General features: G+C 46.2%; 2 protein-coding genes across 2 annotated transcripts; both read right to left on the reverse strand.

Annotated features, from left to right (window-relative positions):
* Nucleotides 1-3,996: 3,996 nt before the first annotated feature.
* On the reverse strand, nt 3,997-10,768 carry LOC127912983 (uncharacterized). Its single transcript, XM_052484184.1, has 3 exons — nt 10,089-10,768; nt 9,074-9,968; nt 3,997-4,194 (listed from the first exon to the last, which is right to left on the reverse strand). Exons 1-3 carry the CDS (start codon nt 10,766-10,768, stop codon nt 3,997-3,999), a joined length of 1,773 nt encoding a protein of 590 aa, XP_052340144.1.
* Nucleotides 10,769-15,636: 4,868 nt separating this feature from the next.
* On the reverse strand, nt 15,637-21,770 carry fance (FA complementation group E). The gene is made up of 10 exons (XM_035739844.2): nt 21,008-21,770; nt 20,230-20,851; nt 20,087-20,131; nt 19,929-19,985; nt 19,697-19,840; nt 19,180-19,303; nt 17,389-17,464; nt 17,199-17,265; nt 16,284-16,409; nt 15,637-16,073 (listed from the first exon to the last, which is right to left on the reverse strand). The coding sequence occupies exons 1-10, from the start codon at nt 21,214-21,216 to the stop codon at nt 15,969-15,971; spliced, it is 1,575 nt and encodes a 524-aa protein (XP_035595737.1). The 5' UTR covers nt 21,217-21,770; the 3' UTR covers nt 15,637-15,968.
* Nucleotides 21,771-22,130: the final 360 nt, after the last annotated feature.

The following is a 22,130-nucleotide window of genomic DNA, read 5'->3' on the forward strand; positions in this document are numbered from 1 at the left end:
ATATGTCTCTGGCTGTAACCAGGGGGAATTGCCCTACTGTAGTATATGTCTCTGGCTGTAACCAGGGGGAATTGCCCTACTGTAGTATATGTCTCTGGCTGTAACCAGGGGGAATTGCCCTACTGTAGTATATGTCTCTGGTTGTAACCAGGGGGAATTGCCCTACTGTAGTATATATCTCTGGCTGTAACCAGGGGGAGTTGCCACTACTGTAGTATATGTCTCTGGCTGTAACCAGGGGGAGTTGCCCTACTGTAGTATATGTCTCTGGCTGTAACCAGGGGGAATTGCCCTACTGTAGTATATGCCTCTGGCTGTAACCAGGGGGAGTTGCCCTACTGTAGTATATATCTCTGGCTGTAACCAGGGGGAGTTGCCACTACTGTAGTATATGTCTCTGGCTGTAACCAGGGGGAATTGCCCTACTGTAGTATATGTCTCTGGCTGTAACCAGGGGGAATTGCCCTACTGTAGTATATGTCTCTGGCTGTAACCAGGGGGAATTGCCCTACTGTAGTATATGTCTCTGAATGTAACCAGGGGGAGTTTCCCTACTGTAGTATATCTCTGGCTGTAACCAGGGGGAATTGCCCTACTGTAGTATATGTCTCTGAATGTAACCAGGGGGAGTCGCCCTACTGTAGTATATCTCTGGCTGTAACCAGGGGGAGTTGCCCTACTGTAGTATATGTCTCTGAATGTAACCAGGGGGAGTTGCCCTACTGTAGTATATGTCTCTGGTTGTAACCAGGGGGAATTGCCCTACTGTAGTATATGTCTCTGGCTGTAACCAGGGGGAATTGCCCTACTGTAGTATATGTCTCTGGCTGTAACCAGGGGGAATTGCCCTACTGTAGTATATGTCTCTGGCTGTAACCAGGGGGAGTTGCCCTACTGTAGTATATGCCTCTGGTTGTAACCAGGGGGAATTGCCCTACTATTGTATATGTCTCTGGTTGTAACCAGGGGGAATTGCCCTACTGTAGTATATGCCTCTGGTTGTAACCAGGGGGAATTGCCCTACTATTGTATATGTCTCTGGTTGTAACCAGGGGGATTTGCCCTACTATAGTATATGTCTCTGGCTGTAACCAGGGGGAATTGCCCTACTGTAGTATATGCCTCTGGTTGTAACCAGGGGGAATTCCCCTACTGTAGTATATGTCTCTGGCTGTAACCAGGGGTAATTGCCCTACTGTAGTATATATCTCTGGTTGTAACCAGGGGGAGTTGCCCTACTGTAGTATATGTATCTGGCTGTAACCAGGGGGAGTTGCCCTACTGTAGCATATGTCTCTGGCTGTAACCAGGGGGAATTGCCCTACTGTAGTATATGTCTCTGGTTGTAACCAGGGGGAGTTGCCCTACTGTAGTATATGTCTCTGAATGTAACCAGGGGGAATTGCCCTACTGTAGTATATATCTCTGGCTGTAACCAGGGGGAGTTGCCCTACTGTAGTATATGCCTCTGGTTGTAACCAGGGGGAGTTGCCCTACTGTAGTATATATCTCTGGCTGTAACCAGGGGGAGTTGCCACTACTGTAGTATATGTCTCTGGCTGTAACCAGGGGGAGTTGCCCTACTGTAGTATATGTCTCTGAATGTAACCAGGGGGAGTTGCCCTACTGTAGTATATATCTCTGGCTGTAACCAGGGGGAGTTGCCACTACTGTAGTATATGTCTCTGGCTGTAACCAGGGGGAGTTGCCCTACTGTAGTATATATCTCTGGTTGTAACCAGGGGGAATTGCCCTACTGTAGTATATGTCTCTGGCTGTAACCAGGGGGAGTTGCCCTACTGTAGTATATGTCTCTGGCTGTAACCAGGGGGAGTTGCCCTACTGTAGTATATGTCTCTGGCTGTAACCAGGGGGAATTGACCTACTATTGTATATGTCTCTGGTTGTAACCAGGGGGAATTGCCCTACTGTAGTATATGTCTCTGAATGTAACCAGGGGGAGTTGCCCTACTGTAGTATATGTCTCTGGTTGTAACCAGGGGGAGTTGCCCTACTGTAGTATATGTCTCTGGCTGTAACCAGGGGGAGTTGCCCTACTGTAGTATATGTCTCTGGCTGTAACCAGGGGGAGTTGTATATATCTCTGGCTGTACTGTAGTATATATCTCTGGCTGTAACCAGGGGGAGTTGTAACCAGGGGAATTGCCCTACTGTAGTATATGTCTCTGGCTGTAACCAGGGGAGTTGCCCTACTGTAGTATATGTCTCTGGCTGTAACCAGGGGAGTTGCCCTACTGTAGTATATGTCTCTGGCTGTAACCAGGGGGAATTGACCTACTATTGTATATGTCTCTGGTTGTAACCAGGGGGAATTGCCCTACTGTAGTATATGGGGAAGTTGCCCTACTGTAGTATATGTCTCTGGAATGTAACCAGGGGAGTTGCCCTACTGTAGTATATGTCTCTGGCTGTAACCAGGGGAGTTGCCCTACTGTAGTATATGTCTCTGGCTGTAACCAGGGGGAGTTGCCCTACTGTAGTATATGTCTCTGGCTGTAACCAGGGGGAGTTGCCCTACTGTAGTATATGTCTCTGGCTGTAACCAGGGGGAGTTGCCCTACTGTAGTATATGTCTCTGGCTGTAACCAGGGGGAGTTGCCCTACTGTAGTATATGTCTCTGGCTGTAACCAGGGGGAGTTGCCCTACTGTAGTATATGTCTCTGGCTGTAACCAGGGGGAGTTGCCCTACTGTAGTATATGTCTCTGGCTGTAACCAGGGGGAGTTGCCCTACTGTAGTATATGTCTCTGGCTGTAACCAGGGGGAGTTGCCCTACTGTAGTATATGTCTCTGGCTGTAACCAGGGGGAGTTGCCCTACTGTAGTATATGTCTCTGGCTGTAACCAGGGGGAATCGCCCTACTGTAGTATATTTCTCTGGCTGTAACCAGGGGGAATTGCCCTACTGTAGTATATGTCTCTGGCTGTAACCAGGGGGAATTGCCCTACTGTAGTATATGTCTCTGGCTGTAACCAGGGGGAATCGCCCTACTGTAGTATATTTCTCTGGCTGTAACCAGGGGGAATTGCCCTACTGTAGTATATGTCTCTGGCTGTAACCAGGGGGAGTTGCCCTACTGTAGTATATGTCTCTGGCTGTAACCAGGGGGAATTGACCTACTATTGTATATGTCTGTGGTTGTAACCAGGGGGAATTGCCCTACTGTAGTATATGTCTCTGAATGTAACCAGGGGGAGTTGCCCTACTGTAGTATATGTCTCTGGTTGTAACCAGGGGGAGTTGCCCTACTGTAGTATATATCTCTGGCTGTAACCAGGGGGAATTGCCCTACTGTAGTATATGTCTCTGGCTGTAACCAGGGGGAATTGCCCTACTGTAGTATATGTCTCTGGCTGTAACCAGGGGGAGTTGCCCTACTGTAGTATATGTCTCTGGCTGTAACCAGGGGGAATTGCCCTACTGTAGTATATGTCTCTGGCTGTAACCAGGGGGAATTGCCCTACTGTAGTATATGTCTCTGGCTGTAACCAGGGGGAATTGCCCTACTGTAGTATATGTCTCTGGCTGTAACCAGGGGGAATTGCCCTACTGTAGTATATGTCTCTGGCTGTAACCAGGGGGAGTTGCCCTACTGCAGTATGCTATGCTACACACAAGGAGGGAAGGACTTTCTCGAGACTATTGAGTATGTATGTATTTTTTGAGTCAATGGACTCTCTGTGAGATTATATGTCCCTGGTGAGGGACAACTGTCCTCGACAAAATGAAGAAGATCTTGACTCCATGGGTAATAGGGCACCGTGATATGTATTTAGCTCGACCACTATTTTATCTAATGCTTTATGCAAAGCAAGTTTGACATTTCTATATAAAGGCACTTTGCCAGTTCATTTATTTTATTTAAAAAATTAAGTTATTATTATTATCAGGTGAATCAATGAGATTATTTTCTTCAGGTTAAATATTATACGTTTTTGTAGCAAGTTTCATACATTTGTTAATGACTATAACATATCAAGATAGCTTACTGTAGAAGTTACGTGCCTTACTGTAGAAGTTACGTGCCTTACTGTAGAAGTTACGTGCCTTACTGTAGAAGTTACGTGCCTTACTGTAGAAGTTACGTGCCTTACTGTAGAAGTTACGTGTCTTACTGTAGGAGTTACGTGTCTTACTGTAGAAGTTACGTGTCTTACTGTAGAAGTTACGTGTCTGGCACACATATTTGCACAACAAGGTTCACGTAGTTTCCAAATGAAGTTACGTCATTTTTAATATAATTATTTCTTTATTTATATTTGTTTTCATTCTTTATCTATTACATTGGGAGTAATACGGCTGTAACATTCCTAATATAATTATGTATTTATTTAATTGAATGTCTACATTATCTTTGTTTTCTCTATTAACTTAAGGGATCCTTCAGCAGTATAGCACAACTGTCACCAAATCCTTAATATAATTGTATTATATTATTTTTTAACATCATTTAGAAAATAGAACGAGAAAATGCTAGAAAGTGTCTGTTTCTCTGTAAACTGTAGTACAATAACATGAAATAAGCTGCACATGAACCTGTTAAACTTTTCATTTATATTAACCTAAGATGCATTTGATTCTAATTGGTTTGTTTGAGGCATAATTGTGTTGGAGGTTTTCCCTGCGTTGCGGTTTTGTTGTGATACTAACCAGTTTGTCTACGTTTTGATATCGTTTCTATATTTATAATTAAAAGGCTTGTTATGACTGATCGTTAAGTGGAGTTTATTTTTTGAGAGATTCATTTGCAGGTTTGTGTTTCTTGTCAGTATAAAATTAACTTCATAACAATATTATTAACATATTTTAAAAGTCAGGTATGCACCATGTGACAGTTTGCAATAGGAGATAACAACAGCATCTTACTTCTGCCACTACATAAGTAAGAAGAGTGGCGGGGGCGTATGCCTCATGACTAACGAGACATGGTGTGATGAAGGAAACATACAGGAACTCAAATCCTTCTGTTCACCTGATTTAGAATTCCTCACAATCAAATGTAGACCGCATTATCTTCCAAGAGAATTCTCTTCGATTATAATCACAGCCGTATATATCCCCCCCCAAGCAGACACATCAATGGCTCTGAACAAACTTTATTTAACTCTTTGCAAACTGGAAACCATTTATCCGGAGGCTGCATTCATTGTAGCTGGGGATTTTAACAAAGCTAATCTGAAAACAAGACTCCCTAAATTTTATCAGCATATCGATTGCGCAACCAGGGGTGGTAAAACCTTGGATCATTGTTATCTAACTTCCGCGACGCATATAAGGCCCTGCCCCGCCCTCCTTTCGGAAAAGCTGACCACGACTCCATTTTGTTGATCCCTGCCTACAGGCAGAAACTTAAACAAGAGGCTCCCACGCTGAGGTCTGTCCAACGCTGGTCAGACCAAGCTGACTCCACACTCCAAGACTGCTTCCATCACGTGGACTGGGACATGTTTCGTATTGCGTCAGATAAAAATATTGACGAATACGCTGATTCGGTGTGCGAGTTCATTAGAACGTGCGTTGAAGATCTCATTCCCATAGCAACGATAAAAACATTCCCTAACCAGAAACCGTGGATTGATGGCAGCATTCGCGTGAAACTGAAAGCGCGAACCACTGCTTTTAATCAGGGCAAGGTGTCTGGCAACATGACCGAATATAAACAATGCAGCTATTCCCTCCGCAAGGGTATTAAACAAGCTAAGCGTCAGTACAGAGACAAAGTAGAATCTCAATTCAACGGCTCAGACACAAGAGGCATGTGGCAGGGTCTACAGTCAATCACGGACTACAAGAAGAAACCCAGCCCAGTCACGGACCAGGATGTCTTGCTCCCAGGCAGACTAAATAACTTTTTTGCCCGCTTTGAGGACAATACAGTGCCACTGACATGGCCTGCAACGAAAACATGCGGTCTCTCCTTCACTGCAGCCGAGGTGAGTAAGACATTTAAACGTGTTAACCCTCGCAAGGCTGCAGGCCCAGACGGCATCCCCAGCCGCGCCCTCAGAGCATGCGCAGACCAGCTGGCCAGTGTGTTTACGGACATATTCAATCAATCCCTATACCAGTCTGCTGTTCCCACATGCTTCAAGAGGGCCACCATTGTTCCTGTTCCCAAGAAAGCTAAGGTAACTGAGCTAAACGACTACCGCCCCGTAGCACTCACTTCCGTCATCATGAAGTGCTTTGAGAGACTAGTCAAGGACCATATCACCTCCACCCTACCTGACACCCTAGACCCACTCCAATTTGCTTACCGCCCAAATAGGTCCACAGACGATGCAATCTCAACCACACTGCACACTGCCCTAACCCACCTGGACAAGAGGAATACCTATGTGAGAATGCTGTTCATCGACTACAGCTCGGCATTCAACACCATAGTACCCTCCAAGCTCGTCATCAAGCTCGAGACCCTGGGTCTCGACCCCGCCCTGTGCAACTGGGTACTGGACTTCCTGACGGGCCGCCCCCAGGTGGTGAGGGTAGGCAACAACATCTCCTCCCCGCTGATCCTCAACACGGGGGCCCCACAAGGGTGCGTTCTGAGCACTCTCCTGTACTCCCTGTTCACCCACGACTGCGTGGCCACGCACGCCTCCAACTCAATCATCAAGTTTGCGGACGACACAACAGTGGTAGGCTTGATTACCAACAACGACGAGACGGCCTACAGGGAGGAGGTGAGGGCCCTCGGAGTGTGGTGTCAGGAAAATAACCTCACACTCAACGTCAACAAAACTAAGGAGATGATTGTGTACTTCAGGAAACAGCAGAGGGAACACCCCCCCTATCCACATCGATGGAACAGTAGTGGAGAGGGTAGCAAGTTTTAAGTTCCTCGGCATGCACATCACAGACAAACTGAATTGGTCCACTCACACTGACTGCGTCGTGAAGAAGGCGCAGCAGCGCCTCTTCAACCTCAGGAGGCTGAAGAAATTTGGCTTGTCACCAAAAGCACTCACAAACTTCTACAGATGCACAATCGAGAGCATCCTGGCGGGCTGTATCACCGCCTGGTACGGCAACTGCTCCGCCCTCAACCGTAAGGCTCTCCAGAGGGTAGTGAGGTCTGCACAACGCATCACCGGGGGCAAACTACCTGCCCTCCAGGACACCTACACCACCCGATGTTACAGGAAGGCCATAAAGATCATCAAGGACATCAACCACCCGAACCACTGCCTGTTCACCCCGCTATCATCCAGAAGGCGAGGCCAGTACAGGTGCATCAAAGCTGGGACCGAGAGACTGAAAAACAGCTTCTATCTCAAGGCCATCAGACTGTTAAACAGCCACCACTAACATTGAGTGGCTGCTGCCAACACACTGTCATTGACACTGACCCAACTCCAGCCACTTTAATAATGGGAATTGATGGGAGATGTAAATATATCACTAGCCAATTTAAACAATGCTACCTTATATAATGTTACTTACCCTACATTATTCATCTCATATGCATACGTATATACTGTACTCTACATCATCCTTATGTAATACATGTATCACTAGCCACTTTAACTATGCCACTTTGTTTACTTTGTCTACATACTCATCTCATATGTATATACTGTACTCGATACCATCTACTGTATGCTGCTCTGTACCATCACTCATTCATATATCCTTATGTACATATTCTTTATCCCCTTACACTGTGTATAAGACAGTAGTTTTGGAATTGTTAGTTAGATTACTTGTTGGTTATCACTGCATTATCAGAACTAGAAGCACAAGCATTTCGCTACACTCGCATTAACATCTGCTAACCATGTGTATGTGACAAATACAATTTGATTTGATTTGATTACATGCAAGGGACCAGAACCAGGAAGGGCTGTGCCGGTCTGTCTCCTTCAGGGAGTGTTTGTGTTGAAGCTTAAAACCCAGAAAGGATCTTTGTTCAGGACTGAACCTGAAAGAAGGTGATCAGTAGGACCACAGCAGAGCACCAACAGAAACACGATGAGGACAACCCAGTGGCAGTGCCATAGCCAGTGGGCGCTCTTTGCACGCAGGGCCACAACTAAAGAGAGAAGCTGGTTGTCTATGTCATGGCAGTAACGTATGGAAGCATATGTCTGCGCATACATTTTGATAGCAACATGCTTCCATAGTAGTGACATCAGAGGAGAGTCCAAGTATAGCCACAGATAGAACAATGAGCCAGATATTTCACCAGATGTATAAAAGTGAAGCGTCTGGTTTGCATTGCCACTCACTACCAAATATGGTGATGATAAAAGCCCAGTAGCCGGCAGTGGAGCGAGGTGGATTTTGGCCAACATTATGCAAATGTTGTCAACAATAAAACATTTGATCTCCATACAGTTTTCTGTTTCCAAAACTATAATCTGTAACAAACAGAGTGGACTGCATTTTGTAGACTTTACACTTTGCCAAAGATTGCAGTTTAGAAGAAGTCAATGGCGAATTGACTTACTGTTATTTTATTGTTGCTCTTTAATTATAAGTTATTTTTCTATTTTCTTCTTTGAAATCTTTTCCTTCAGTTAATTTTTGCTAAATCATTTCTTAAAACTTATTTTTTCTTAAAACTGCATTGTTGGTTAAGGGCTTGCATTTCACTGTAATGTTGTATTCGGCGCATGTGACAAATACAATGAAATGCTAGAACACTTCAATAGGATCTCACTAGCTCGTGCTTGGCTCTGCCCACCTCCTTGCTCATTCTGCCCACTATAATTCATTTGCTACCATTGGAAACGACAGCCTCTGGTCTATCTTGGGTTAATTATACAGATCTTTGGTACAGCTATCACATTACGTTCCAGTCGTGTATTGGTTGGTGTGCGCGTCACCTTTGTCCTTGCCTTTATGTCTGTGCCTTATTAGAGAATCCAAAGGTGATCTTTTACAGACACACATCATGTTAGAATACAACAACGAGGCCCTTGTTGTGTCACTGTCATGTTATTATTGTACCACTGATCATGGTTGATAAAGATTTTATATGGTACATGATGCTGTTTTTCTTGGTGACTACTTCGTTTTGCTTGTGAGTGGGAGTGGGTGCTGTACAAACTGGAGAGGGTCTGGCTCTGGGGGTGACTGGAGAGGGGTCTGGCTCTGGGGGTGACTGGAGAGGGGTCTGGCTCTGGGGGTGACTGGAGAGGGTCTGGCTCTGGGGGTGACTGGAGAGGGTCTGGCTCTGGGGGTGACTGGAGAGGGTCTGGCTCTGGGGGTCACTGGAGAGGGTCTGGCTCTGGGGGTCACTGGAGAGGGTCTGGCTCTGGGGGTCACTGGAGAGGGTCTGGCTCTGGGGGTGACTGGAGAGGGTCTGGCTCTGGGGGTGACTGGAGAGGGGTCTGGCTCTGGGGGTGACTGGAGAGGGGTCTGGCTCTGGGGGTGACTGGAGAGGGTCTGGCTCTGGGGGTGACTGGAGAGGGGTCTGGCTCTGGGGGTCACTGGAGAGGGTCTGGCTCTGGGGGTGACTGGAGAGGGTCTGGCTCTGGGGGTCACTGGAGAGGGTCTGGCTCTGGGGGTGACTGGAGAGGGTCTGGCTCTGGGGGTGACTGGAGAGGGTCTGGCTCTGGGGGTGACTGGAGAGGGTCTGGCTCTGGGGGTGACTGGAGAGGGGTCTGGCTCTGGGGGTGACTGGAGAGGGGTCTGGCTCTGGGGGTGACTGGAGAGGGGTCTGGCTCTGGGGGTGACTGGAGAGGGGTCTGGCTCTGGGGGTGACTGGAGAGGGGTCTGGATCTGGGGGTGACTGGAGAGGGGTCTGGTTCTGGGGGTGACTGGAGAGGGTCTGGCTCTGGGGGTGACTGGAGAGGGTCTGGCTCTGGGGGTGACTGGAGAGGGTCTGGCTCTGGGGGTGACTGGAGAGGGGTCTGGCTCTGGGGGTGACTGGAGAGGGGTCTGGCTCTGGGGGTGACTGGAGAGGGGTCTGGCTCTGGGGGTGACTGGAGAGGGGTCTGGATCTGGGGGTGACTGGAGAGGGGTCTGGTGCTGGGGGTGACTGGAGAGGGGCTGGCTCTGGGGGTGACTGGAGAGGGTCTGGCTCTGGGGGTCACTGGAGAGGGTCTGGCTCTGTGGGTCACTGGAGAGGGTCTGGCTCTGGGGGTGACTGGAGAGGGTCTGGCTCTGGGGGTGACTGGAGAGGGGTCTGGCTCTGGGGGTGACTGGAGAGGGTCTGGCTCTGGGGGTGACTGGAGAGGGTTTGGCTCTGGGGGTGACTGGAGAGGGTCTGTCTCTGGGGGTGACTGGAGAGGGTCTGGCTCTGGGGGTGACTGGAGAGGGGTCTGGCTCTGGGGGTGACTGGAGAGGGGTCTGGCTCTGGGGGTGACTGGAGATGGTCTGGCTCTGGGGGTGATCTGGCTAGAGGGGTCTGGCTCAAACAACCACTGGGGGTGACTGGAGAGGGGTCTGGCTCTGGGGGTGACTGGAGGGGGTCTGGCTCTGGGGGTGACTGGAGAGGGGTCTGGCTCTGGGGGTGACTGGAGAGGGTCTGGCTCTGGGGGTGACTGGAGAGGGTCTGGCTCTGGGGGTGACTGGAGAGGGGTCTGGCTCTGGGGTGACTGGAGAGGGGTCTGGCTCTGGGGGTGACTGGAGAGGGGTCTGGCTCTGGGGGTGACTGGAGATGGTCTGGCTCTGGGGGTGACTGGAGAGGGTCTGGCTCTGGGGGTGACTGGAGAGGGTCTGGCACTGGAGACTGGAGGACAGCAGCAGGGATCTCTGGTTTGCTATCATCTGGAGATTCAGGTGAGGGGGTACTGTACATATACACAGTATCAAGTCTTGTATTTGATACTGGGTGTGATACTGTCTAGGATCTTACTGTCATATCAAATTAAATGAAATTGTTTTAGTCAATTGCGCTCAATACAACAAATACAACCTGTAGAAAGATACTGTATATGTACTGTATATTCCTACTGAAAGATTTGTTTTTGGACTGGGTCTGTGGACTTTTCCATGTGAATATTAAAGTCACCAGAAAATTAAAATATTATCTGCTCATGACTACAAAGTCCATGGGAATTCACTGTCCAGAACATCAGTGAGGAACTCTGTCCAGACACACCTCCATCAGGAGGCCTGTAACTGTCCAGCTCTCCACAAAGTGATTGAGTCACTGTCCAGGCTCCATAGATTTCATGACTGTCCAGACAGCTCCAAAAAGTTTTGTCAAGTAAATTTCCATCAGTAAATGTTACTGCAGCACCTCCAGACATCTTTCGGTATGCTGTACTGGGGTCACTAGTGTAACCAGGAGGTGAGGCCTCATTAAACACAGTAAGACATAAGGGATCTTACTTGCTGAGGTTTTATTGGCCTTCTGTCTCTGTATCTGGCTACGAGAGTTACATCAATCAAACAACCACTGTGCCTATCACATACTGATCCGTGTTTTTTTGTTTTTTATTTAACTAGGCAAGTCAATTAAGAACAAATTCCTATTTACAATGACGGCCTACAAAGGTAGACCTGATAAGTAACCTCACCTAAGACCTCGACCTGAGATCTCCAGAGGGTCTAGGCTTTAGCTCAGCGTGCTAACAGTCTTGTAGCGTGCGGGAGATCCAGGTTCGCTGTAGTTCCTGCAGAAACCTTTTCCAGTGAGATTCTTGGTCTCATCCAGCTCAGTGTCGTCTCTCTCATGACACCTCTTCAGGTTGTCAACGCCTAATCAGGTTGTCAACGTGGCTCACCATCAGCTCCATCGCTCGACTCACATGAGCCTTCTAGCCCACAGAGCCTCCTGCCACACAAAGCTTCCCGCCACACAGAGCCATAATCAAAGTCTTGAGGTAGACTAACTGTATAGTACTGTCTGAGAGAGACTACCTGATGTTCAGCTCCCAGCACCTCTGCTGTGTTGGAGATGATCTCCTCTGTTTCTCCCTGTATAGCCAGACACATCTCCATCAGGAGGATCTTACTGCGCTCACTGTCCAGACACACCTCCATCAGGAGGATCTTACTGCGCTCACTGTCCAGACACACCTCCATCAGGAGGATCTTACTGCGCTCACTGTCCAGACACACCTCCATCAGGAGGATCTTACTGCGCTCACTGTCCAGACACATCTCCATCAGGAGGATCTTACTGCGCTCACTGTCCAGACACACCTCCATCAGGAGGATCTTACTGCGCTCACTGTCCAGACATACCTCCATCAGGAGGATCTTACTGCGCTCACTGTCCAGACATCTCCATCAGGAGGATCTTACTGCGCTCACTGTCCAGACACACCTCCATCAGGAGGATCTTACTGCGCTCACTGTCCAGACATCTCCATCAGGAGGATCTTACTGCGCTCACTGTCCAGACACATCTCCATCAGGAGGATCTTACTGCGCTCACTGTCCAGACATCTCCATCAGGAGGATCTTACTGCGCTCACTGTCCAGACATCTCCATCAGGAGGATCTTACTGCGCTCACTGTCCAGACATCTCCATCAGGAGGATCTTACTGCGCTCACTGTCCAGACACACCTCCATCAGGAGGATCTTACTGCGCTCACTGTCCAGACACACCTCCATCAGGAGGATCTTACTGCGCTCACTGTCCAGACATCTCCATCAGGAGGATCTTACTGCGCTCACTGTCCAGACACACCTCCATCAGGAGGATCTTACTGCGCTCACTGTCCAGACACACCTCCATCAGGAGGATCTTACTGCGCTCACTGTCCAGACACACCTCCATCAGGAGGATCTTACTGCGCTCACTGTCCAGACACACCTCCATCAGGAGGATCTTACTGCGCTCACTGTCCAGACACACCTCCATCAGGAGGATCTTACTGCGCTCACTGTCCAGACACACCTCCATCAGGATGATCTTACTGCGCTCACTGTCCAGACACACCTCCATCAGGAGGATCTTACTGCGCTCACTGTCCAGACACACCTCCATCAGGAGGATCTTACTGCGCTCACTGTCCAGACACACCTCCATCAGGAGGATCTTACTGCGCTCACTGTCCAGACACACCTCCATCAGGAGGATCTTACTGCGCTCACTGTCCAGACACACCTCCATCAGGAGGATCTTACTGCGCTCACTGTCCAGACATACCTCCATCAGGATGATCTTACTGCGCTCACTGTCCAGACACAGAGCCTTCAGAGCCTGACAACAGAGAGACAGGTCAAAACTCTGCTACAAACCCCCTCATAAACAATACACACCTCATACAGTGTAGGCCTAGGCTAGTTCATATTCACATGATTTTGTGTCATTACAATAAAAAATATCAAGTGTGATAGTACTGCAATGGCAAATATTGCCCATTATTGTATTTCTGTGATTTAGAGAGTGTGCCTTCAGAAAGTATTCAGACCCCATGACTATTTCCACATTTTGTTACATAACAGCCTTATTCTAATTAATTCTAATTTTATTTATTTTTTATCCTTATCAATCTACACACAATACCCCATAATGACAAAGCAAAAACAGGTTTTTAGATAAGTTTGCAAATGTATAAAAATACAACAAAAAAATCCTTATTTACATTAGTATTCAGACCATTTGCTATGAAACTAGAAATTGAGATCCGCTGCATCCTGTTTCTATTTATCATCTTTGAGATGTTTCTACAACTTGATTGGAGTTCACCTGTGGTAAATTCAATTGATTGGACATGATTTGGAAAGGCACACACCTGTCTATAAGGTCCCCCAGTCGACAGTGCAGGTCAGAGCAAAAAGCAAGCCATGAGGTCGAAGGAATTGAAGCATTGAAGATCCCAAAGAAAACAGTGGCTTCCATCATTCTTAAATGGAACCCGTTTGGAACCACTAAGACTTCCTAGAGCTGGCCGCCCAGCCAAACTGAGCAATAGGGGAGAAGGGCCTTGGTCAGGGAGGTGACCAAGAACTCGATGATCACTGACAGAGTTCTAAAGTTCCTCTGTGGAGATGTGAGAACCTTCCAGAAGGACAACCATCTCTGCAGCACTCCACGAATCAGGCGTTTATGGTAGAGTGGCCAGATGGAAGCCACTCCTTAGTAAAAGGCACACGACAGCCCGCTTGGAGTTTGCCAAAAGGCACCTAAAGACTGCCAGACCATGAGGAATGAGATTTTCTGGTCTGGTGAAACCAAGATTGAACTCTTCGGGCTGAATGCCAAGCGTCACATTTGGAGAAAACCTGGCACCATCCCTACGGTGAAGCATGGTGATGGCAGTATCATGCTGTGGGGATGTTTTTCAGCAGCAGGGACTGGACAACTAGTCAGGATCGAGAGAAAGATGAACGGAGCAAAGTACAGAGAGATCCTTTATGAAAACCTCCTCCTGAGTGCTCAGGACCTCAGACTGAGGCGGCGGTTCACCTTCCAACAGGACAACGACCCTAAGCACATATTCAAGACAGTGCAGGAGTGGCTTTTGGACAAGTCTCTGAATGTTCTTGAGTGGCCCAGCCAGAGCAGGAACTTGAATCTGATCGAACATCTCTGAAGAGACCTGAAATAGCTGTGCAGCGACACTCCCCATCCAACCTGACAGAGCTTGAGAGGATCTGCAGAGAAGAATGTGAGAAACTCCCCAAATACAGGTGTGCCAAGCTTGTAGCATCATACCCAAGAAGACTTGAGGCTGTAATCCCTGCCAACGGTGCTTCAACGAAGTACTGAGTAAAGGGGTCTGAATACTTAACTAAATGTGATATTTCCGTTTTTCATTTTTAATAATCATGCAAGAAAATCTAAACCTGTTTTTGCTTTATCATTATGTGGAATTGTGTAGATTGGGGGGGGACTATTTAATGTACTTCCTGGGCTTAGCCAGAGAGCCCTGCTGGACCTCCCTAACAGCCTCATATAGCCGTATCCCTAGAGACCTTACTGTGAATTAAAAAAAAGGACAAACAACAAATTACAACATACAACTGTAGTACAGGGCAGCAAGGGATTTATTTACCACCCTTTTGTAAAAATAAATAATTTAAAACCCCACTTATTATGAAGTTACGTTTCTTTGAGCCTTGAAAAAATTAAGCAAAGCTTTTGAGTGCACCCCATTATTTAGAGCAAGCTCCAATTAGATTGTTGAACATACAGTATGTTGACACTTGACTCTTGAACAATTGTTGCTGTAACAGTAATAAATCAGAAGTAAATCCTGAACTGCTTCATGTGTTCAATTAGATAAGATAGAATTGAAGTAAATCAAGGAGTTAAAGAAGAATATATAATTCTATAGTTAGAAGTGTCTCCACAAGTCCTTGGGTAAATTTGACCTTCAAAAATCACGTGTCCAGGATGTTAGATACAAAGGTTCTCTATGTAAATCCATCCAATGGGCAATTGTTGAAGTTCTGACTTACAGAAATATAATTACGTAATAATTGTCAAAAAAATAAATTAGAAATGATTTATAAATTATTTTTTTTTACTGACCTCATATTGTCGGTTTCTCCTCCTTCACGCTGCGCTGGAAAGGAAGTCCACCCGAAAATTGCGCCAAAAAAAACTGGACACGGAGTTCAGCCATATTGGTGGGTGCAAATATTGCGATATTTTTTCCATCATGCCACTAAAGAAAATGTGATCGGGACTTAAAGTGAATGCTGTGGTACCACATGTATGCCTCTCTTACAGCAAAATACTGGTTCAAAGAAACTCTCCAAAAGGTAACCAATATTTTTGTGCATGTTGGCTTTTATTTCAACTAGTGGGTCTAAATGCTGATTGGTTAAATACTGATTGGTTAAAACTGCATTCCAGACATTTGCAACATTGTTTATACATACAGGCTTACAGGTATGCTATGCAAGTTCTTGCAGAATTCCAGAATTTTTACATTAGATCAATATGAAACAACAAACATCTGACTTGTAATTTGTTTTAAACACAGCTGACAACATTTTAGTAAAAATGACTTTAAAATTCCCTACCATTTACTGTACTCAGTCATTATAATGAATTTAATAGTTTAACAGTATTGTGATTCAGACAGTATTTCATGAATGTTTGATTCTCTTCAGGGCAGCTTGAAGAGACTTCTTCAAGAATGTCTCATTGGAGGACAAGCAGCAGGACAGTGTGTGTTTGTGAGCCACAGTTACCTGGACAAATACAACCAGACAATAGCAGTGTATCAGTAAACAGACGTTAAGTGACAGTTATACCTTTAGACTGGACTTAAGGTGTTTTCATAGCCAACGTGCCTCCATTTCCTCTTTAGGATCTAGGTCAGGTTACTGTACAGCTCTTTAGGACAACTGCTGATTTAAAAAGGGCTTTATAAATATGTTTGATTGATTGAAATAACCTACATGCGTGTTATACTTGGTCAGCACAGTGAGCATCATCTTGGCATACTTCATGGACTTGGTGAAGTGAGGTGCCTGGGAGCTTAGCTGGTCAGTGAAGAGTGTGAACAGCTCTTCACTCAGGTCCAGCTGAAAAGTGATACAAACAGATTCAAATCAATGAGAGACTAGGGATTTTATGAATACTCTCGTTTTCACATACCATGCGATCAAATCAATTGGTTTGGATAGCTATGATAGATTAGAGAACTATACTGAACAAAAATATAAAATGCCACATTTATATTGGTCCCATGTTTCATGAGCTGAAATAAAACATCCCAGAAATGTTCCATACACACAAAAAGCTTATTTCGCTCCAATTTTATGCACAAATTTGTTTACATCCCTGTTAGTGAGCATTTCTCCTTTACCAAGATAATCCATCCACCTGACAGGTGTCATATCAAGAAGCTGATTAATCAGCATGATCATTACCACAGGTGCACCTTGTGCTTGAGACAATAAAAAGCTTCTAAAATATCACACAACATGCAATTGGCATGCTGACTGCAGGAATGTCCACCAGAGCTGTTGTCTGGCAACACGTCCAATCAGCCTCACAACCGCAACACGTTTAACCACGCCAGCCCAGGACCTCCACATCCGGCTTCTTAACCTGCGGGATCGTCTGAGACAAGCCACCCGGGCAGCTGATGAAACTGAGGAGAATTTCTGTCTATAATGAAGCCCTTTTGTGGGGAATTTTTTTAAAAATTTAATTGACTGATTTCCTTACATGAACATTAAGTCAGTAAAATTGTTGAAATTGCTGCATGTTTTGTTTATATTTTTGTTCAGTATAGTTTGGTCTGGTTTGGTAGGTATGGTACATTAGAGGACTAGTTTGTATTTGAGTGGAGTAGATTTATGGTTCACCTTCTTGTCCAACAGGGCATGAATGACAGATAGCAGTCCTTCACACCAAATCCTTTTGATTGTCATTCTGGACAAAAGAAGATCTTATGAGACTTTATAAGACGTCGTATTAAAATGCATGTAATCAATACAGCCAGAACACTTCACTAGTTGTTAGATCCATTACACCCAATGGGTTGGTTTGTCTTACTGGAACACCAGCAGTCTGAAGTGGGGATCCAGGCAGTCTTCTATCAATCTGTTGAGCAGCTCAGCCTGTGCACTGCCTGATGATACATTCCAGATTTAGATTTACAGTGCCTTTGGAAAGTATTCAGACCCCGTGACTTTTCCACATTTTGTTACGTTACAGCCTTATTCTAAAATGGATTCAATAAAACATTTCCTCTGCAATCTACACACAACACCCCATAATGACAAAGGTTTTTAGAAATGTTTGCAAATGTACTAAAAATAACCAAATAGCTTATTTACATAAGTATTCAGACCATTTGCTATGAGACTGTTTCCATTGATTATCCTTGAGATGTTTCTGATTGAAGTCCACCTGTGGTAAATTCAATTGATTGGACATGATTTGGAAAGGCGTATACCTGTCTATATAAGGTCCCACAGTTGACAGCGCATGTCAGAGCAACAACCAAGTCATGAGGTCGAAGGAATGGTCCGTAGAGATCTGAGACAGGATTGTGTTGAGGCACAGATCTGGGGAAGGGTACCAAAAAATGTCTGCAGCATTGAAGATCCCCAAGAACACAGTGGCCTCCATCATTCTTAAAGGAAAGAAGTTTGGAACCACCAAGACTCTTCCTAGAGCTGGCCGCCCGGCCAAACTGAGCAATTGGGGGAAAGGGCCTTGGTCAGGGAAGTGACCAAGATCCCGATGGTTACTCTGACAGCGCTCCAGAGTTCCTCCGTGGAGATGGGAGAACCTTCCAGAAGGACAAACATCTCTGCAGCACTCCACCAATTAGGACTTTATGGTAGAGTGGCCAGACAAAATACACTCATCAGTAAAAAGGCACATGACAGCCCACTTAAAGTTTACCATCAAATCATGAGAAACAAGAATCTCTGGTCTGATGAAACCAAGATTGAACTATTTGGCCTGAATGCCAAGCGTCACGTCTGGAGGAAACCTGGCACCATCCCTACGGTGAAGCATGGTGGTGGCAGCATCATACAGTGATGTTTTTCAGCGGCAGGTACTGGGAGACTAGTCAGATTCAAGGGAAAGATGAACAGAGAGATCCTTGATGAAAACCTGCTCCAGAGCGCTCAGGACCTCAGACTGGGGCGAAGGTTCACATTCCAACAGGACAACGACCTTAAGCACACAGCCAAGACAACGCAGGAGTGGCTTTGGGACAAGTCTCTGAATGTTCTTGAGTGGCCCAGCCAGAGCCCAGACTTGAACCCGATTGAACATCTCTGGAGAGACCTGAAAATAGCTGTGCAGCAACGCTCCCCATCCAACCTGACAGAGCTTGAGAGGATCTGCAGAGATGAATGAAGAAACTCTCCAAATACAGGTGTGTGTGAAGCTTGTAGCGTCATACCCAAGAAGACTCAAGGCTGTAATTGCTGCCAAAGGTGCTTCAACAAAATACTGAGTAAAGGGTCGAAAACACTTAATAAATGTGATCCATTTTTTTACATTTTGCATAAATTAGCAAGCATTTATAAAAACCTGTTTCTGCTTTGTCATTATGGGGTATTGTGTGTAGATTGAGGGGGGGGGGGACAATGCAATACATTTTAGAATAAGGCTGTAACGTTACAAAATGTGGAAAGTCAAGGGCTCTAAATATTTTCCAAAGGAACCGTACGTGGAAAATAAAGAGATTATATATAAATAGAAAGATTAATTGATGATTAGTGGCTAAATATAACATCACAGGTGGTGAATACTATATTGACTGACAGTTAATACTCTTCTATGTTGGAGTCCACTATTGATCAATGTGTATTTCCCACTCACCTGTCTGCCCTTCCTCCAGGACTGGTCCAATCAGAGCGTGGCAGGTTGGCCTGGGGTAGCGACTGCATAGTGATGTCACAGCCGTGACTAGACAGCGTGAGGCAGGTTCAGAAAGGGACAGGACCTGCCAGAGGTCAACAGTACGGGAGAAGAAGTCAGAGATATAGGTAGCCTGACAAGCTATTGTCTTATTCACATTATAAGGCCGACTTGAACAGTACTGGCTCAGATTTTTATTTTCACATTGTCCTTTCCAGCAAAGAAACTATGATGGATTGGTAACCAGTGCAGCTTGGTAACCAGGCCAGCCCAGTGCAGCTTGGTAACCAGGCCAGCCCAGTGCAGCTTGGTAACCAGGCCAGCCCAGTGCAGCTTGGTAACCAGGCCAGCCCAGTGCAGCTTGGTAACCAGGCCAGCCCAGTGCAGCTTGGTAACCAGGCCAGCCCAGTGCAGCTTGTTTTGCCTAAGTGTTGGTCAGTGGTGTGAAAAGGGTACATATGAATGAAATGTGAGGTACCTTTCCCAGCAGGAGACTCTTGATGAGTGTGGCTGCTGTGCTGTGACTGAGATCAGGAGAGAGTTCTAGCAGGCAGCTACAGAGCTGAGGTAGGGTCTGTTCTGGCATCTCAGACAAACGCAGCATCCTACATAAGATCTCTACCTACAGAGAGAATGGTTGTTATTGGAAGTAGTGCTCATGAACGACCTGATTTTGCTAACGTTTTAGTGTCAATTTAAAAAAGTCCAACCTGGGAGGGGTCACAGTCGTTCAGCACCTTGAAGATATCCACTGAGTTCTGGTCCCACTAAACAAAGAGGACACAGGGGATTAAGGCACTTTCATGTGAGTCAGTGCATCTCAGACATGATCTCAGACATGATCACTTCATTAAAATAGATATCTTACCTCCATCTCACTTTCCAACATTTCCTTGATTTGAGGGATAGAAGCCTGAACCAAGAATACACAAGTTACTTTCAGTTCTTCGGTGGTGTCAACAGAATACTGATGTGACTGAATAGTTAAGTCATGTCCTTTATTCATCTCACCTTTACATTCTCAGGCAGGGCATCACTTGGACTCCCTGCTGCTGGCTGCGGTTCCACAGCTGGTTCTGGGATGACACCAACCACCCGGTCCGTCTCCATCTCATCCTTCAAACCCTCCGTTCCCACCACATACTCCATACTGCTACAACTCCTCTCAGTGTCCACAGGAGAGACACTTATCCTCATCCTCTTACGCTGCTGTCCGACGTCGTCCTCAGGTTCTGAGTCCAGATCCACACAGCTGCTCTTCCTCTTCGGAACCACATCTAGCCCACCCTGTGAGGATGAGGACAGTTGTGGCTCTATTGGTCCACCTAAACACAAGGCCCATCCTGTTGCTTTATCATCACCACCACCACTATCCCTCAGACGCTCACATAGTCCCCTTAGTCTTTCTCTGCACTGGGGGGTGATTAGAGGCTCCTTCCCCCCAGGGGCTCCCAGGTCTCTCCGGAGCTGTACGACTAGGGCAGACACCCAGGGGTTTGGGGCATGCTCCCCCTGGCTGAGGCAGTCTAGCAGGTGAAGGACACTGGTCCGGGGATGCAAAGGGTGGGTGAGATGGAGGAAGGACACGAGGCTCCGTTGGAAGGCAACTGGAAATAGGCACACGAGTGGTTTGCTAAGGAAAAGAGAAGTGGGTTATCTAAGAGAAACGTATATGATGTATTTTTTAACATTTAAAATACACATCACTAGTCTGGTCAGTCGAGAGAAGTCAAACAACGAGGTCAAAAAGCCTAGCTGTGGAATAAACGAGTTTGGACTATTTTCTCACGTTGTCAGGGTCTGAGCATCACTGTTCAGGCATATTTCCTGCTGGCAAAGAGTCTCGAGACAGGTGTGTAGGCAGCGGTCCGGGTCTGACCGTCGCTGCCGCTGGAACACCCACAGACCTCGACGGGCACCAGTAGCTCCCGAGAGTAAAGAACGGAGCAGCAACCGGGAGCGTCCATCAAACCGGAGCAACAAAGTATTTGTGTCCATGGTCGTCTTATGGATAACAAGAAACGGCCTAAAATAAGCGTAATATGTTGTTTTTTGCCTCCAACCAACCAGTGATACAAAATGTCATGCTTTGTTTACGTTTTCACCACCCTCTTCCTGACGTGAACTTGTAACATGAGGGTCTGGCGCCGCCTACTGAGCTGGAGTGGTAAGATCGATAACTGCTGGTCCCTGGTGACGTGGCTAACTGAATGGTTTTTCACTTTTTTGGAGGCTATACTGAAAATGTGTGTTTGAGTCATCCATACCAAGCAGTCTTTATCACAACCACTGTGTGCAGTTTTGGCTTCAGTATAAAAAGGTTCAACAAAGACAAGTCAGTCCTCAAATTTTACTTGAAGCCAACTAAGACATACAGGGGTCGCAATATTTAGGCAAATAAGGTATTTCTGTTATTTTTTTATTTAGAAATTTGCTAACATTTCTAAAAACCTGTTTTCGCTTTGTCATTATGGGGTATTGTGAGGGAAAACAAATGTAATGCATTTTAGAATAAGACTAAAGTAACGCAATGTGAAAAGGGGAAGGGGTCTGAATTTACGAATGCACAGTACCACTTGTGCATATGTGGGAATTCACTAACATTAGACATCGCCAATGCCTGCAGCAGGAAAAAAAAATAAGCGCAAACTGTGAAACAATATTTTATTCTCTTTTCTGTGTGTACATTGAAAACATAATATAATAAATCAAATCTAACATTAGGTCTTCAATCATCATGTCAACACCGCAACAAGAGTTTCCCTGTCAACAGTAAAGATAAGCATGAAGCCTAATCTGGGCTCCCGGGTGGTGCAGCAGTCTAAGGTGCTGCATCACAACCGGCAGTGATTGGGAGTCGCATAGGGCGGTGCGAACCATTGGCCCAGCATCGTCCGGGTTAGGGGAGGGTT

This window comes from Oncorhynchus keta, chromosome 28 (assembly GCF_023373465.1).
Source record: "Oncorhynchus keta strain PuntledgeMale-10-30-2019 chromosome 28, Oket_V2, whole genome shotgun sequence".
In the NCBI taxonomy this organism is placed as follows: domain Eukaryota; kingdom Metazoa; phylum Chordata; class Actinopteri; order Salmoniformes; family Salmonidae; genus Oncorhynchus; species Oncorhynchus keta.